The sequence below is a fragment of the Vanessa cardui genome, chromosome 28 (genome assembly GCF_905220365.1).
Source record: "Vanessa cardui chromosome 28, ilVanCard2.1, whole genome shotgun sequence".
Lineage (NCBI taxonomy): Eukaryota > Metazoa > Arthropoda > Insecta > Lepidoptera > Nymphalidae > Vanessa > Vanessa cardui.
In genome coordinates this window covers 5657565-5676896 of record NC_061150.1, presented here as the reverse complement: position 1 = coordinate 5676896, position 19332 = coordinate 5657565, and the positions used below count along the sequence as shown (strand labels likewise).

At 36.2% G+C, this 19332-nt stretch overlaps 1 protein-coding gene across 15 annotated transcripts in view; it reads left to right on the top strand.

The window, feature by feature from the left end:
- LOC124541439 (gastrula zinc finger protein XlCGF57.1-like) overlaps nucleotides 1–19332 on the top strand; it is a 37458-nt gene that overhangs the window by 4004 nt on the left and 14122 nt on the right. For 8 of the 15 annotated variants that reach the window (XM_047119317.1, XM_047119312.1, XM_047119313.1 and 5 more), the window contains exon 4: nucleotides 1048–1251. In XM_047119317.1, the coding sequence (XP_046975273.1) occupies nucleotides 1048–1251 (204 nt within the window). The other 7 variants (XM_047119311.1, XM_047119310.1, XM_047119319.1 and 4 more) reach the window with 7 other exon arrangements.

The window sequence follows — 19332 nt, the reverse complement described above, 5'->3', positions numbered from 1 at the left end:
GCCCTCTTATCACCAGTACAGGCAATAAGTCGAGGAGTTCCTTTAATGAAAGTTTTGGCACTATTACCTCAAGGATACTTAGCATTTTTATGTTCCATTCAGAAGGGTGAGCGAGTCAGTTTAACTAAAGAATCAAGGGATATACTTCTTAGACTTAGACTTACCAAAGTTGGTATCGCATTGGTGATGTATGGAATGGTTTTATTAAACTAACAGTTCCAATGTCTATGGGATATGGTGACCACTTGTAATCCGGTGGTCCATTTGTCAGTCCACTTATTTATGATACAAAGAAATGCAATTTTCCATCCTGTTAGAAGTCACGAGAGATGGAAAAGGGGTTCTGGACCTAAATTATTGTTTAGAAATTGACTGAAGACTAATGATAACAGTTGTCTTATTGATACTGATTAAGGGTTTCTAAAAATAGTGCTTTCATCGTTATGAAAGTTCTGGTTACGAATCCTGAATCGGGTCAGTGAGAAGTTTTTGAGGTTTTGCTCCAAGAAATTCTTGAGTCCGAAGTTTGTGAGGTGTTAGTTGACATTGGACCCTCGGAAAGCCCAATCGTTCTATGTCCGAAGTTTGTCCAATCATGAGGTTTGGTGCGGTGCATGTAATCGGTTTTATTGAATTTGCCGATGCTGCATTTTTTTTATGGTATCGGTTGGCGGACGAGCATATGGGCCACCTGATGGTAAGTGGTTACCATCACCCATAGACTGACTCGGTAAGAAATATTAACTATTCCTTACATCGCCAATGGAACCTTGGGAACTAAGATGTTATGTCCCTTGTGCCTGTAGTTACACTGGCTCACTCACCCTTCAAACTGGAACACAGCAACACTGAGTACTGTTATTTGGCAGTAGAGTAACTGATGAGTGGGTGGTACCTACCCAGGCGGGCTTGCACAAAGCCCTACCTTCAAGTATACTAGCTTAGCATCTAAGTTGTGTCATACTATAACTAAGCATATTTTATTACTAATCGTGTTCGTACCTTTAATATATACCATAAAACCTAACGAGTAATCTTTTTTTCTAGTTGACGACCAGCCATTAACGAAATTGGCGAGCAAGGTACCGAAGAAGGAATCGGTCGATGTCCTGGACTTGATAGATAACGCGAAAGTCACAGTTAAGAGGAAATCGTCGTCCAAGACGAAAGTCACGCCCGCGAAGAAGGCTAAAACGAAAAAGGATATTGCGTCGTCGAGCAAGGAGAAACCGGAGCCGAGGAAGAAGAAAGGTAAGCTTCTAGAATGTTCTGTCATATATATGGGGGGGGGGGGACTGCTGTGAATAAATCTGGATATGCCTTTTGTGATGGTTTTTACAAGAACGTAAATGTTGTGGTGGATTTATTAGGGTTAAATAGCGAGGAGTAAGGGAGGGGGGTGCATACCGTCTTCAGAACGTTGCGTATCTTCTATTTTAAGTTTTATGTATATTGGTTCAGTAGTTTTATCAGTTAGGCGTTGAATAGAACACGTTCATTTTTGTAGTATAGATTGTCTTTGAGGAAATTAAAGTATGCTAGTATATTGAACACAGTTGTAACCAAATTTCGTGTGATTTGCAAAACAAGATATCCTATCAGATTTGACAACTAAGATGTTATGTCCCTTGTGCCATTAGTTACAATACTTAATTTAGCCTACAAACTTTGACACAAGTAGCAAGCATAAGAATATCTGACGCGTGGATGGTACCTACCCAGATGGGCTTGTAAAAACTACCACCCAGTTCATCTTTAGCCTTATTTTATGTTTTTGTCCAAACGATGAAACATTCGTTAAATTATAACTTTTTGTCCGTTCCGACTTCGTCCGGGTAGTATGTAAACAATGTTACCCCAACACTTTTCCCTGTGATCCTCAAAATTCCATTCTTAGTGAGTGTCTATGCCGCGAAAGGTATGAGTTTCTAGGCAAACTGACTTATATTTTGGTGGTCTCTTGTTAAGTCAGTCAGGGGTATCTTTCTTTCTCTTTCTTTCGTAGAATTATCCGAATTGAGGGGGGTTCTCATATATTTTTTTCACTTTGTAATATGTGTAGGTGAAGCTAGTATTTAGCAACATATAGATATATAATAACATATAGAATAACAAATAACAATTTTACTCATGGGTATCTCATGAAAGGCTTTTTAACGATATTATCGACATTGTCATATATATTTTAAATCTACCATTGTACATTTTTGTTCCTTCATCATTTTGATCATTTGATCCTAAGGATGGTTCATGATATTGTTTCATTGTAAAACAAATAGATGTAACTGATGATCATGTTTAATCAAGAAAATTCATAACATTATATAAAATAGTTTGCGAATCTTGCCACCGCGATGTAGAAATTTCTATATTTTGACACAACGCCATCTAGTTGCTGTAACCTACATTAATTACGTGTACAATGAAATGATACGGGTATGTCACTATATTCACGGCAGTTCTCCTCCCCCTATAACCAATTGTCTTGTATTCTGCTGGATTCAATTATATGGTTTAATTAATTAATTTGTAATCACTGATTTAAAGAGTTTTTTAACTATATGAGTCTTTATTGTTTATTTTAAATTATCATATCTATGGCGGTTTAGGAGTTTATATGACATAGATATTTATATAATAATATGTACTAAAATCTTTTCCGAAACGCGCTGCTACTTATGTTAAAAGTTTCATGGATATTGGTTTAGTAGATTTCTCAGCTAGTTACAGATTGTCAGTTAGAAGTTTTTAATTTACTAGATCAACTCTCATCGTGTACGTTAATAAATTAATCCTACACGATTAATTTTTTACAATTTATTACAATCGTAATGTATATTATTTGTTACTTGAACGTTTGCAAGCTTTTAAGTTAACTTAAGTATAGTAAAGCTATAAGTAATGTTCTGTGATAATATAGAGACAAGTAAAACGAAGTTGGAAACAGACATTCCAGTGGGCATTTTTGGAAAGTACCCATGATATAAGGGGCCGCTCTCAGATCAAATAAAAAGATGTGCATATAATGAAAATAAAGATTCTGACTTTTCCGATACATCGATAACCTACAGAGATGGTAATAAATCAGTGGGTTTATTATAAACAAAGCATTAATTATACGCGAATTGAAGAACAATGAAATTTTCTTTGTCTATTCTATCAAAGTAGTGTTCTATTAAAGGCTAAAGACTACTACTACTACTACTTTCTGATAAGAAATATCGCATTTTTAGGTATCGTATATTATGTCAGATGATATATATATATTTAGAGGCGGTTAGCTAGCTAAATGTATTGTAAATTACACGTATGGTAAAAAAAATTATAGTTTGTCTCAACTAAGTTCATAATACTTCTAATATCTGATGATGAATTTACATGAATTTATGCTTGAAATAAATATGATGACTATACACCGCTATGGGCTTTACTGATCTCAACAATATCGATAACGATCGTCAATCGATTCATAAACGATACAATTGTAAAAATTTATATACGAACGTATCGAGGACCTTCCACGTGGCCTTTCTTGTAGCCGAAAACGGTGAAAGAAATGTTGGTTCAGGAGATAATAACTGACTACACTATATTTTGGACTAGATTCGTTAATATATTAAAAATATTTTTCTAATAAAACAAAAAACAAAACATCTTGATATATGACAAAAATAAAATTATTATAATAATATATAATAACATTATAAAATTGCGTTAACGTATTCATAGATTTCTTTGGTAATGTTTAAATATTATTATTAAATGGCTTCAATTTATCGTTTTGCATATATTAAGAAGTTTATCTGTAGAATTATTGTTAAACGTAATAATCTGTAGAGGTACAGTTCGGTTAAGACCTTTATTGTGGAGAAGCTAGATGCTTGTGTCAGATACCCATCTGCCACATTTCAGCATATTTTAATAATTAATAATAAATAAATATTGGACAACATCACATACATTACTCTGATCCCAATGTGAGTAGCTAAAGCACTTGTGTTATGGATGTTTTCCTTCAATGTCGAATACGAGATGAATTATAGGAACAAATAAACATCTGAGAGAACATAGATAAACGCAAGCATTAGTTAAATCAAATCAAAACAAACTTTATTCAAGTAGGCTTTTACAAGCACTTTTGAATCGTCATTTTACAATTAAGTGAAGCTACCATCGGTTCGGAAAGTAGATTCTACCGAGAAGAACCGGTAAGACACTCAGTTACTATTTTATAACATTGAGATGATCTTCTAAACGTCTAATGTCACGGCTCATACAATTGTAGATTATGTCATTTCGAATACTGATTACTTTTCTGAAATATCACAAATGCAGCAGAAAATTTGACAATTATTTGTAAAATTTGCATGATATGTATTCGTAAGTGTGGACACGTCTCGTTATATCCTTAAATGGAAGTTAAGATATTGAATCTTTTATATTGAATGTCAACAGATAAGTATTGTTTCAATCGGAGATTTTAGAAGAAATATAAGTTTTTAAATGACCTTAGTTACTATGGTTAATGATGTCAGAAAGTGCCGATGTCAATGATTGCCAAATCAGATGGTTCACGTTTTAGTGTGCCTCAAAATAATAGAAAAACAAAATTGAGTTTGAACTATAAGGATTGTTTTTAATATGTTCTGGTTCTCAGGTAAGTCTATGAGCGAGTGTGGTAGTTAGAAGAGGCGATTATGGTTTTACTTATATCTGTATGAAATATACAGTTTTGAAAATTTTTTTTGGAACTATCGACACCTGTCCACGCTTAGTGACCAATAATTTTTATCTTGTCTAAATTTTTTGGACGATTTTCTATTAAAGTATGAATTGTTTCTTTAGTTGTTCAATTTTGGGTTGGTGGTCATCGGATTTAGTATCGTTTTTAAAATCTAACTCCAGATGTCACAGTGCATGAAATCGTCCAGGAATATTTTCCAAGTCGAACAGAATGCGAAACGAAATCATACATTAGATAGTTAATAATTTAATTTGTTTTGTGTGTGTGTGATTTCGTTTGGCGATTTTGTTTCTAGTTATAAGTAAGTTAAACCCAAAACTATGGATTATCCGTTCCCTGATAGTAATTTTCAGCTATTATATTAAATTGATCGTAAATATTATGAACTAAATTATGTAAATACAACTCACTATAAATGTCGTTAGGCTTGCGAAAGGCATACGTGTAAGCGTTTCGTTTTAATCGATAAATAAAAGAAAGTTTATTTTAAAAAATGGACGTATAAAAATTGTCATACGGAATTATTGGAAGAAACAAAGACGTATCGAAACTAATGTGGAAAATTCACTGCAGTCGGTATAGCGGTCATTTTTTTGTTTTAGAGGAATGGTCGGATCCTGCGCGGGGTAACGCCGGGACGATCATAAAATGTACGACCGCGTACCCCTTCAGAGTAAACGATAAGTGCATAGTGTGCGTCTACTGCCAGGAACTATACGATGACCCTGACGTGTTCAGGCGGCACATGGACGAGGAGCACCACACCTTCAATATAAAAGTAGCGTTTCACAACCTACCGAAACTCGAGTTCATAAAGGCAGACCTGACCGATTTGAAATGTAGACTCTGTACCCAACAATTCGAAAGCCTCGAAATCATAGCGGAACATCTCAAGCAAGTGCACAACGAAGCGATCGATTCCAATGCTAGACTAGGTGTGATGCCGTACGTTCTACGCAGAGACGCTTTCAACTGTGTCGTATGCGGGAAGAGTTGTCCGTCGCTTTTCCACCTGAACAGGCACACGATAACGCACTTCTTGAGCTACGTGTGCCACTTCTGCGGCAAGAGTTACGTAGCGACGACTGGCTTATTGAGACACGTTCGTTCCAAACACCAAGAGTACAAAGTGTCGTGTAGACGTTGCGGCAAAGTTTTCCCTAACATGGAAGCTAAAGAGAAACACAGGAGAACGGAGAAATCGTGCATGGCGTACTGTTGCTCGAAGTGCCCGGAGCGATTTCACGATTGGAAGATCAGGAAACGTCACATGGAGACCGAGCACGGGCAGAGCAAGCGTATTGACCGCTGTGCCGACTGCAACATAACCTTCAGCAAGGGCAGTGCATACTACCAACACTTTAAACTGAAACACTCGAAGGACTGCGTCATATGTAAACACTGCGGCATGAAGTTTATCTGTCGGTCGCGTTATAAAAGACATTTGTCCACCCATGTTAGTTATACGTCGTAAACTCGTCGAAATTGGCCATAGTTCATGAGATGTATTGAGATCTGGTGTCGCTGGGTTCCGGATTCAGCCAGACATAGTTAGGGTTTTTGGGTGTGAGTCAAAAAATTGGTGGTAAACTTAATCATACCGGTCTAGATATTGTTAGGCTTTCTAAATTTGACCAAACACTAAAGCTAAAAAGTTTTCGGATAATAAAACAAAAGTACCTGCATTACATTTAATAAAATGTCTTTCCTGGTTTCAAAACCTGTATCAACTCATATTAGATCTGAAAATAAATGTTCGTGCAAAAATATTATGTAGTTAAAATAGGCTGTCGTTAGTATTATATTCGATCTGGGAAAATTGTGTTTTACTCATAGACTCTTGAATATGGTAGATTTATAATTGTTAAGATTATAACTCGCTACAATTAAGAAGTTATTATATTGGTTATACACGAATATAATGTTTTATTTATAGCCATATCGTTAGTGATTGAACTTTACGAAGTCGTTTTAACAATAGTCTTGAAAATATACTTGAAACAAATTCGCTGAAGTTCTTTTTCTTTGAAATAATTGCTGGAATATCTTTAACAAAGCAAATCTCAGGATAAATTTTGGTACAAAACGAGTAATTATTTTATTATAGTAGTAGCTCACGCTATGCTCGTTTGGTGTAATCTAGATAGGTTTTCGTAAACTACGATGAAATAAGCTTTAATATAATTTTTAATTGGGATATGTCGAAAATATTCGATGTTAGAATTACAGAATAGAAGGAATTATAGTACCATGGACTTTTTTGAAAATATTGTGAAATGAGTTAGACAAATTATGTAAAATTGAATTATTTGAATAAACAAACGCGAAGTGACACTTTCTTAATGTTGTGATTTTATGAACGTTGTTTATGGGGTCCCAATTTCTTTTTGAACGCGTGAAATTGAAATAAGTAAGCGGCATAGTAAGCATTCGATGGTGACTTTTTTTTCTGAGAAATTGGCAAAAACTGTACATTTTTCTTCTGTTTTGTGAATTCGTAGTTTAACTCTTCTTTATGTTAAAATATTGAAATGATTCTAAAATTAAATCAATATCCTTATGTTAGTTAGAATTTAAAATATTAACATTGGAAAAGCAACCTTGTGTCCATGAGATGTGGTTTGAAATTTGTGCGTGGATATTACTTTCGATGTCCCCAAAGCAATAATTTTCTTTTATAATCTATTTGAAACCGATATATATCAATTGATCCTGTATAAAGATTCGAAACGATTAAATACTCAAATTTTAATTAAATGAGATTTTCATTCATCATCAAATCCATCATAAATGATCTCTTAACTAATAGATTTTTATTATGACATCGTCGAAAGAATCTTAGCACAGTTGATGCTTTGAAAATTCATCAACAAAATATACCTATTCATCTACGAAATTAAATAATTAAGGTCAATTTATTCACTGATGCAAAACTTATTTGCGTTGCGTTGAAGCCTAAAATTAAACGCGTTGTTCCAATAACAAAATTGTTCAGAAATTTGGTAAAAACGTTCTTCAAAATCTACTTCACTTATATTAAACAGAGGCATACTGCACCTCAAAATCGTTAACGCATTAATGATCATGAATTTGAAATTCGAATGTGCCATCTTGAATTGAATGGAAAACCTTTATTTAAATGTATTGTATAACACTCATACTGGTACGGGATGTAGCTGCATCAAGTACCATGATTCTATTACCACATATTATTTCTAATCAACGCCAAAACCCGTTGTAAATATTATATATTAAAACGTAAACAAACAAACTGAACTCTCTGAAAACATATTGTCAAAGGCACTTATTTCTCTTTGTTCTAGAGGTGGATTGGTTAGTCACCGCGCGTCTCAACGCGAAACTTGTTTTGAGATACTCAACCGCGTATCCGTTTAGGATACCGAGTAATTCGATGGTCTGTGTCTACTGCTGCGAACAATACGATGATCCGAAGCAGTACAGGATGCACGTGAAACAGGAACACGATGATTTCAACGTGGACACGGCATTCGCTCATTCGTCAAACAATTACTCTGAATACCTAAAAGTCGACTGTCTCGATCTAGCTTGTCGGATTTGCATGGAGCCCTGCGATACTATATCGTCGATGGCCCAGCACTTGGTCGAGGATCACGGTAAAGATATCAATTTAAAGATCGAAGTGGGAATGCAGATGTTCAAGTTGGGTCCGGAGAAGTGGGTCTGTGCGTTGTGCAATTTGAAGCTGCCGAGCCTCCGCGAACTCAGTCGCCACACGAGCTGTCACTACCACAAGTACACGTGCGAGGCGTGCGGTAAATCGTACATAAACAAGGAGAATTTGACTCGTCACATGCAGTTTAGCCACAGCGAGTACAAGATCTGTCTGAAGTGTAAGAAGTCGTTCGCTAGCTGCGAGGAGAGACGCGTGCACGTCCTGTCGTCCGAACGCTGCTGGCCCCAGAGCTGTAACATCTGCGGCAAGAGATTCATATCGAGGAAATTGAGAACGGAACACCTGTCGGAAGTCCACGGTCAGAAGCCGAAGAATTACAAGTGTCCTGACTGCGGGAAGGTTTTCGATAAGTGGCATCCGTACCGGGCGCACTTCATCCTTTCCCACACGGATGACAATTTCTCGTGTTCGTTTTGCGGCCTGAAGTTCGACACTAAACGAGCCCTTTTGGAGCACAAAGTTATCCATACGAAGGAGAAGTCGTTTTCGTGTAATATTTGCTCGAAATCGTTTGCGCGAAAGAAGAATCTTATACAGCACAGCTGGATACACAGCGAGTTTAAGCGGTTCCAGTGCAATATATGCAGTAAACAGTTTAACCAGCGCGTCAGCTGGAAAACTCATATGAAGTCCTATCATCCGGAGTTGGTTAATTTGTGACCACGGTTCTGATCCATTAGTTGACTGGTCCGTTCGCGTTGTAGCGATATATTAAAGTCGTGCATTTAGTTTCAATTTGAATATAAACGAATTATTAATTTTATCATTCATAATAATCACAAATAATATTATTTTTTAAATGTAGTCTTGGTTCTGAGTACGCATGCGTGTTACGATGTTGTTAAACAGATGTATATTAAATTAAATGGTTAGTAATAAAAGATAATTTAGTTTTTTTTTTATATTATTAATTTCAATGGTCATCACCCAACGTCAAAATGTTACCACTTAACAAAAAATATTCAGAATTGTAGGTAACGCTAAGGATTTTTTTTTTAAAAAAAGGATTATATTTAAATTCAATTTTATAATATTATGTCACTCAAAAAGAAGTATTCTTCATTTTTACTGATAGGTGTATCAGTTAACATAATTATGGCAAAATTAAGTCACATATAGAACATACGTCATATTTAAATCATATAATTATTTATAATTATTTTAAAATTCGAAATTTCATTAAATTTATCGTCAATAACTTATGTAGTAGTTATTGATTTTCAAGGTATATCATAAATAATTATAAATCAATAATAAAAACTCATAGGCGTTACAAGCACACAAAATTACTTTCAAGGGGAAAATATATTTAAATCTAATCTGATTTGACCTAATAGAAAAACTGAGACCATATAGACATATGTGTATATTCTAAAAGTTGATACCGAGACCATATATACAATATATAGTAAAAATATTGATTTGTTATGTTCCAAATCGCAAGTAAACTTTCAGGCAACAAACAGAAATATCTACGAACTATTCCTATGCTATGTGACAAATACTGAGCTATATACAATTTTGCTCATTACATAAAGCTGAGTCACATAATATGTACATTACTTTTAAGTAAATATTTTACAACTTATTTTATTCTGGATAGGGACAAGTATGAGATAGAAAAAATGCCTTATAGTAATATTTGTAATCCTTAAACGCGGAATAAACATTATTGTTTACGAAAACTTGTAATTAAGGAAATAGATATTTAGATTCATTTTAAGGACACGTATCATTAACGATCCTTTCAGTTGAGATCAACGGGCGCAGAGAAGATGGCGACATGTTAAATTAGACTTAAATTTTAAAAGATAGAAAGTAAATGAAATTTAATTTTGAAGAGGATTGTGAAGTAACATAGGGTTGGTTACGATCGAGCAAATGAATGACCAAGGGATTTCTTTTTGTTCTAGACAAAAATGATGCGTATTTCATGGCGAGGCGGAACGCGGAGTTTATCGTGAAATTTACGACAGCGTACCCGTTCAGGCTTCCCGAAGATTCAATGGTTTGTGTTTACTGTTGCGAGAGCTATGACGATCCCTCGATGTACAGGAAGCACATGGACGAGGAACATCAGACGTTCAATCTTCGAATGGCATTCGTCCACTGTACCGAGGGTTACATTAAAGCCGATTGTACGGAGTTACGTTGTCGCCTCTGCACTGAACCGTTCGATAATCTAGAAGACGTTGCTCAACATTTGTACCATAAACACGAACAGCCCTTAGATCTATCATTCGAATTGGGTATGCAACCATTCAAATTGGAAAAGGATAAACTAGCATGCGCCATTTGCAATTCAAAATCATTGTGTTTAAGACAGTTGTCGAGGCACACTCAGTCGCATTTCTTGAAGTATACATGCGAAGCGTGCGGGAAATCGTATTCGACTATAACGACCCTCAAGCACCATATAACATACACACATACAGGTCAGGAGAGGATTTGTAGGAAATGCAAGAAAACGTTTACGTCTCTCACGGAAAAGCGGGAACATTTGAACGAATCGAAGAAGTGTTGGTCGCATTTGTGCAATATCTGCGGGGAGAGGTTCTTGACGTGGAACATCAAGCAGAGTCACATGACGGACGTCCACGGAGCCCCGAAAAAGACCTACATATGTCCGGAGTGCGGTGAAGTATTCCCGGATCGAAAGAAATATCGCGTTCATTTTAAAATTCTACACACGGACGATAATTTTATCTGTACTTGTTGTGGTCTTAAGTTTGATACAAAACGTAATTTAGAGAATCATAGAGTAATACATACGAAGGAGAAACTGTTTCCTTGTCCTGTCTGTTCGAAGTCGTTTCCGAGGAAGAAGAATTTAGTCCAGCACATGTGGATACACAGTGAACTGAAGCGTTTTAGCTGTACCCTGTGTAATAAACAATTTAACCAGAGGGTCAGTTGGAAAACGCACATGAAATCATATCATCCAGATCTAGTTGACTTCCAAGGCATGCAAAACAATAATGCCAAAATGGTACTAACTGTTTTAAAGAATGACGAATAATTTTCTACTCTATTTACAAGGCGAATAAAGTGCAAAATCAATTGTGCCTGACATTTCGAACGATGAAATAAAATCAAATATATTTATAACAGTTGAAAACAAGTGCTAAATTATGATAATTTAAATAGTTTTTAACTGTCTTTATCTAAATATTCGGGTCTTGCTAATAAATAATGATTGTTATATCCAACTTGAATATATTATATAATTTTAGTTATTTGTTATATTAACTTGTCGGATATGTTGTTTTCGTTTCATAGTCTATGTGAGACCATGTACATAAGAAGTAGATCGTTAATGTAAAAAAATAAATCCGTTAGAAATTATTTCCTTACTTTTAATTATTTCCCGTTTAATACACAATGTTTACGTGAGTGACTTCTTTTGAAACAGAATATACACTAATATAAATAGCGAAATACTTTTGTTTTGATTAACGTAACTTGAGACTATAAGTCTGTATAGCTTAGCACATCCCTATCTTATTTAATGTTTAATATCGAAATATGAAAATTTCGACTTGTGAGTACGATAAACGAAGTATTTGTGTAACTGTCGAAATCCGGCTTATGTAATATGACGTTACGATGGAAAAACCTAATCAAAGAGTTTGATCAAAGGCATTTCTGTCTGTTCTAGACGTGATTCGTCCGTTATCCCTCGCGAGACGCAATGCCGAGGTCATGGTGAAATACTCGACAGCGTACCCGTTCAGATTGCCGGAGACCTCACTGATGTGCGTATACTGTTGCGAATCGTACGCGGATTCGTCAAATTTTCGAAAGCATATGGACGAAGAACACGAGACCTTCAAAGTAGAGACCGCATTCGCGCACTGCGCCTACGAAGGCTATCTGAAAGTGGACTGCACAGATCTACGCTGTAGGATATGCAAGAAGGCGTTTAAGAAATTGGACGAAATAGCCAAACATTTGAACGACGTACATGAACAGAAAATCAATTTGGAATTTCATTTGGGCATACAGCCCTTTAAGTTCGAAAACGATAAGCTCCTATGCGGAATTTGTGATAAGAACTTTCCATGTCTACGCCAGCTAAGTCGGCACATGTCGTCTCATTACCAGAATTTCACTTGTGAGGAGTGCGGAAAGTCGTACACGACGAACGGTTCGCTACAACAACACATGAGATTCTCTCATATAACGAATGAAAGGATTTGTAGACGATGCAGGCAGACATTTAGCTCATTGGAAGCGAAACGAGAGCACGTCGAGTCCTCACCGAAATGCTGGTCGTATCACTGTTTCGTTTGTGCGCTGAGGTTTATGAAGTGGTCGGCAAAGGAAGAGCATTTGATAAGCGTGCACGGTCAAGCGAAAAAGACCCACTGCTGTCCTGAGTGTGGGAAGGTTTTCACGTCGAGAAATTCGTATAGGGTACATTTTGCAACAACGCACGCTGGGATAAGTTTCGTCTGTTCATGGTGCGGGAGGAAATTCAGCACCAAGCGTCACCTGGAGCAGCACACAGTTATCCATACAGGATTGAAGCTCTTCGAATGTCTGGTCTGTTCGAAATCGTTTCCGAGGAAGGCGAATTTGAATCAACACATGTGGATACACAGTGAATTTAAAAGATTCGAGTGCAGTCTGTGCAATAAACAGTTTAATCAGCGTGTTAGTTATAAGTCACATATGAAAACCCATCATCCCGAAACACAAATCTTTTGAACTTAAAACAATTTTCAGAGATATCTCTATATATTATTGCGTTTGAAACGATCTTATAAATTTTATATGATAAAATAGTATTTTATAGCACATAATATATTAAATGGTTGTATATAAATTTAAGCAGGAAATATAAATTTTACGTCAAGTCTATTTCTTCTTGGCATATATTAATTATATGGAAGTAAACTTTAGAAAACGTTAGATTATTTAATTTAATATATTGATATAATTTATAACATCGAATGAAAGTAAATACAAGAGGTACAGAATACAGTATCAACAACGTTTCTACTTCAATCTTTCTATTTTATCTTGGTAATTTTGTATTAACAATAAATTTTGATACAAAATTATCAAGACACCAGTAATTTGACGGCACAAACGCGATTATGGTATACATAGGACGAATAATTTCTATTTGCAATATATATTATAATATTTAAACGTTACAGAAAAATCTTGAGCGTTGCAGAAGAATTAATGAGTCAAAAAGGGATTTTTTCTTTCTTTTCTAGACATGGAACACGCAGTCAGTCGTACACAGATGGCTAAACGCAACGCCCAACTAGTGTTGCAGTATTCAACGGTGTATCCGTTCAGAGTGCGAGGCAAGGCGATGCTTTGCGTCTATTGCTGTGAAGAGTACGAAGACCCCAAAGACTATAGAAATCATTTAGACGAAATGCACAAATCGTTCACAGTGACCACCGCCTTCGCTCATTGCGGTAAAGGCAAAGAGTACCTAAAAGTCGATTTAACAGACTTGAGGTGCAGGATATGTTTGACGCCCTGCAACAGCCTCGACGAAATCGCTGAACACCTTCGCGATTTCCATGGTGTCGCAAAAATTGATACGAATTTCGACATCGGGATGCATCCGTACCGTATGGACACTGAGAAATGGGTCTGTTTTATTTGTGACAAGAAAATGCCATCGCTAACCAAATTATGCAGGCACACAACTTCGCATTATCAGAAGTATACGTGTGATGTATGCGGTCGAACGTATTTGACAAATGAGGCTTTAAAATATCACATTCGATGCAGTCACACGGGTAATCACGTTTGTAGGAAGTGCTGGACGGATTTTCCCACTCTGGAGAAGAAGAGAGAACATTTGAAGATATCGAAACAGTGCTGGGCTTTTTGCTGTCTGAGTTGTGGGGAGAGATTTATGTCTTGGGAAGGCAAACAGAAACACCTAGTAGAAGTACACGGGCGGCCGAAGAGAATGTACGCTTGTCCAGATTGCGAAGAGACGTTTGACTGTCGCAAGCACTTTTACAGTCACTTTAAATTAAATCACAGTGACGATAGTTTTGTATGCCCATGTTGTGGCCTCAAATTCGGTACTAAGAAGCAAATGGAGGAACATAGATTTGGTCACACGGGTGAAAAACCATATCGATGTAATGTTTGCATGAAATTATTCTCAAGGAGTAAGAGTTTGAAACAGCATATGTGGATTCACAGCGAAAATAAGCGCTTCATTTGCGTCATATGTAACAAACAATTCGCACAGAAAGTGAGCCTCAAAGGCCACATGAAATCTCATCATCCAGAAATAACATTGGAAGTTTAGATGTAGTTAAACAGTATACTTGTTGGTTGACGCATTTACGTAAATAAAAAATGAATAGTTTGCGTGTTTTTGTATTTTAATAGTCCCGTTGAGTTAGTTGCGGCTTGTTCGTACTTGGTTTATAATTGACCAATTTTTCTTTTTTTGTTTTTAGGGTCCACATTGGAAATTCGTGGGCGTAGGGAGAGTGAGAGTGAGAAAAAGAAAATAGTACTCGTATATCAGACGCCGCAGCGTCGTAACGCGGAACTTATACTCAGGCATTCGACTGCCTACCCCTTTAAGACCCGTTTTAGTCAGATATTATGTGCATATTGCCACGATGAATATAATACTTTGACGATACTACGATATCATATGAAAACCGAACACGTCACTTCTGATTTTAAAAACGTTTTCTATAGGACTAAAGATAATTTGATTAAAGTCGACATAACAAATTTGAAATGTAAATTGTGTAACCTAGAAATACAAGACGTCGATACTCTAATGGGACACTTGTCACGAGACCACAATAAATCCGTTAAGTTTAACGCGCGTTTTGGTGTTTTACCTTACAAACAGAACGCGTCCGACCACTGGGTGTGCGTGTACTGCCAGAAGACGTATATAGAATTTATTCAATTTAAGCGCCATATTGCAACTCATTTTATGAATTTTAGCTGTGATAAATGTGGGACGACCTTTATTTCTGATCATGCCTTAAGAGATCACCGTCGTCAGGTTAAGTGTTTTAGGACTGCCTACAAGCCTCGTAATGGTAGAGTCTTGAAACCTCGAACCAACGCTGAAATTATCCTTCAGTGTTCCACAGCATGCCCTTTCAGAACTTGGAAAAGTAACTTCAACTGTGTATTCTGTAGGGTTCAGACTAACGATCCAAGCACCCTACGAAGTCATGTAGCGACGAGACATGAGAATTATGACGTCCAAGCAGCATTCTATAAGAAATTAGGGAAGGAGTTTCTTAAAATCGACATCACAGATCTTCAGTGTAAATTATGTTTTATGCCGATAGAAAATTTCGAAACTTTAACGTATCATTTGAAAAACGATCACCAACAACCAATTAATTCCGACGCTCAGTTAGGCGTTTTGCCTTTCAAACTGAATAACGGATCGATCTGGAAATGTACAATGTGTCCGAATGAATTCAAAGATTTCGTTTCGTTGGACAAACATACGTCGGAGCATTTCCAAAATTATGTCTGTGATACTTGCGGCGAGGGGTTCATAACCGAATCGGCAATGATCGCGCACACCAAAATACCTCACGAGAACAAATACAATTGTAGTCGTTGCGTGGCCACATTTTCCACTTTAGAAGAGAGGAATGTGCATGTGAAAACACAGCACACATCGACACCGTACATGTGTGTTTATTGTAAAGATAAACCGCGATTCGCTAACTGGGAATTGAGGAAAAAACATTTAATGGAAGTTCACAATTACAAGACAGGTGCCGATAAATACGAGTGTGCGACCTGTCAGAAATCGTTCAAAACACGGTCGGGGAAATATAATCATATGGCGAGAACGCATAGAATAAAAAAGGACACCGAGCTCAATTATCCATGCCACAGCTGCCCTAAAGCCTTCACAACTCAATTATTTCTTGACAAGCACGTTGCAAAAAAACATTTTGATGTATAATGTATGATCCACCTCTAAATATTTTATATTTGACAAATTTTAAACGTTTAACCTCAAAATTTAATTGATAATATTTAGCGCCAATGATAGTTATGTTGTCGTGATCGAAGAACCTAAAATTAATATGCAATAGAATGAAATAATGATGTGGTTCTTTTCTTTTTTTTAGGGTCCACAAGGGAAATTGACGGACTCAAAGAAAAAGAAAGTAGACCAAAAAAAGGGTTATTCGAAAGATCCGTAAAGCAGAACCCACAACGGCGAAATGCTGTGTTGATACTTAAACATTCTACTGCTATTCCCTTTAAGACTCGATTTAATAGAATCTTATGTTCTTACTGTCATGACGAATTTGAACCTATGGAAGCCTTAAGAGACCACGTCAAATCTAAACATACGAATGCCGATTTTAATAGCGCCTTCTATAAAGTCGTAGATGATCTGAAAGTTGACATAAGTCATTTTAAATGTAACATGTGCACGGAAGATGTTCAGAGCGTTGAAACGTTTATGAGCCATTTATCCCGCGATCACGGAAAGACGGTTAATTTCGATGTACCATTCGGAGTTTTGCCGTATAAGCAGAACGAATCAGGCGTGTGGATGTGTCTAGATTGCGAGAAAACGTTCCCTGAATTTTCCCAAATTAACGGACACTTGAGAAGTCATGCGAAAATTTTCACCTGTGATAAATGTGGGGCTACCTTTCTATCGGAACATGGACTTAAACAGCACGAGCGCAATTTTAAATGCTACAAGGCTACGTATAAGCCGCGTTTCGGAAAAGCCTTAAAACATCGCTTTAATACTGAAATAATCCTTCAATGCTCAACCGCTTGTCCCTTTAGGACTTGGGGTCAGAATTTTAATTGTGTGTTTTGTCGCGTTCAGTCTAACGATCCGAATGGTCTTCGAGCTCATATGGCGTCAAGGCATGCGAACTTTGACATCCAGCTCGTTTTTAGTAGGAAATTGCGCAAAGAATTTCTCAAAGTCGACATAACTGATTTACAATGCAAACTCTGTTTTATGCAGATAGATAGCCTCGACGAACTGTTGACTCATCTCAAAAATGACCACAAACAGCCAATCAACATTGACGTTCAACCCGGCGTTCTGCCGTTCAAACTAAACGACGGTTCGAATTGGAAATGTGCCATTTGTAAGATACAGTTCTCGGATTTCATATCTCTCAAGAAACACACGGCGGAGCATTATCAGAATTACGTTTGCGATACGTGCGGCGAAGGTTTCATCACGGAAGTTGCTCTTAGGGCACACACAAAAATACCCCACGACAATAAGTATAACTGTAGTAGATGTATCGCAACGTTTTCGACTTTGGAGGAGAGGAATATTCACATAAAAACACAGCACACGACCCTTCCATACATGTGTGTGTATTGCAAGGAGAAACCGAGGTTTGCGACGTGGGAATTGAGGAAGCGTCACCTCATGGAGATACACAACTACAAGCCGGGAGCGGAAATGTACGAATGTACGACTTGTCACATGATGTTCAAGACTCGTTCGCAGAAATACCACCATAACGTCAAAGTACACCGTACGAAGAAGGAGCTCGATTTCGGTTTCTCCTGCGGTCACTGTGCAAGAGGTTTTGCCACCAAATTGTCTCTCGACAAACATATAGCAAAGAAGCATTTCCACGTTTGATATTATGCTTTTGATTACGATTGTCGGTATCATGATTGGATGATTATGATTTATTTATTATGATTTTAATCGTATTTATAATTAAAATAAAACTTGTGTGATCTCAGACTGCTAGCTCTACAACCGTACTTAAATGTTTGCTCACAAATTGATTGATATATTTAAAAATGAAATTGCTGGATCGATTTCGATGAAACTTCTCATTTTAGGTTAGTTTTATTGTTGTATTGAATGTTTGTAGTGTAATAAAATTCAGTAAAGTGATATGTATGTTACAATTGTAAAGTATATTATGATTGAATTTAACATTCGACATATAGTAGGAATTTGACAATCATATCACTATGTTAGTTTTCAATAGAAACAAGTTCACGTAATCATAATACACGTTGATGTATATTAAGTCTAAAGTGCTACAATGTAGTATTTTACGATTTGACATACTGTATGTTTCTAGTGTAGAAATATAGAATACTCGATTTTTTTTACTTTCAACTATTTGTGGCTTTAATTCAAGAACAAATATCGCCTTGGCTTCTTAAGCTCTATGGCAGATGCCGTTGTCTACATATGTCATGAAATATAGAAAAAAATAAATTAACCGTTTTTTTTTCAAGTGCTTTAAAAACGTTTTCTGATCTTTTAAGTCTCAAATAAAATTCGCACCTGTTTTTGATGTGTTTATTGAAGTGAATCGAATAAATACATAATAATGTCTTTACTATATATGTTCATAAAAAGGTACTCGAAATTCTAATATAGTAGACTTACCGTCTAATGTCCAATAGTAGAAGATATATGTATATCTTGTTAGTTTCTGTATAAATGTTGATGATATATGTTTATTTATATCTTTATAATAGACATGTCCTTTGTTTTATAAATAGTTGTAAATATATTCGAATTGGTATGACAAATTATTATTTCTGAATGTTAAGCCTATTAGTGTAATACTGAATTAAATATTAAGATTTCCTTAATAAAAATAGGTTAGTGTCTATTAAGAATTAAGTGAAACATAATTAAATTATTCTGAAAACGAGCGTGTTTTTTTTTACGTTTTAATCTTATCCAAGAAAAAGAGATGTTTAGGTTTATAGTCAATAAAAGGCCATAAGGCTTTAAGCAAATGACGAGTTTAGGCTATCAGAAGAAATGTAAAAATGGCAAAACTGGCATTTATATTGCGAATGGACGCTATGAAAGACGCATGAGCTGCTTCTTATATCTTTGGACAGTGGAAGAATTGAC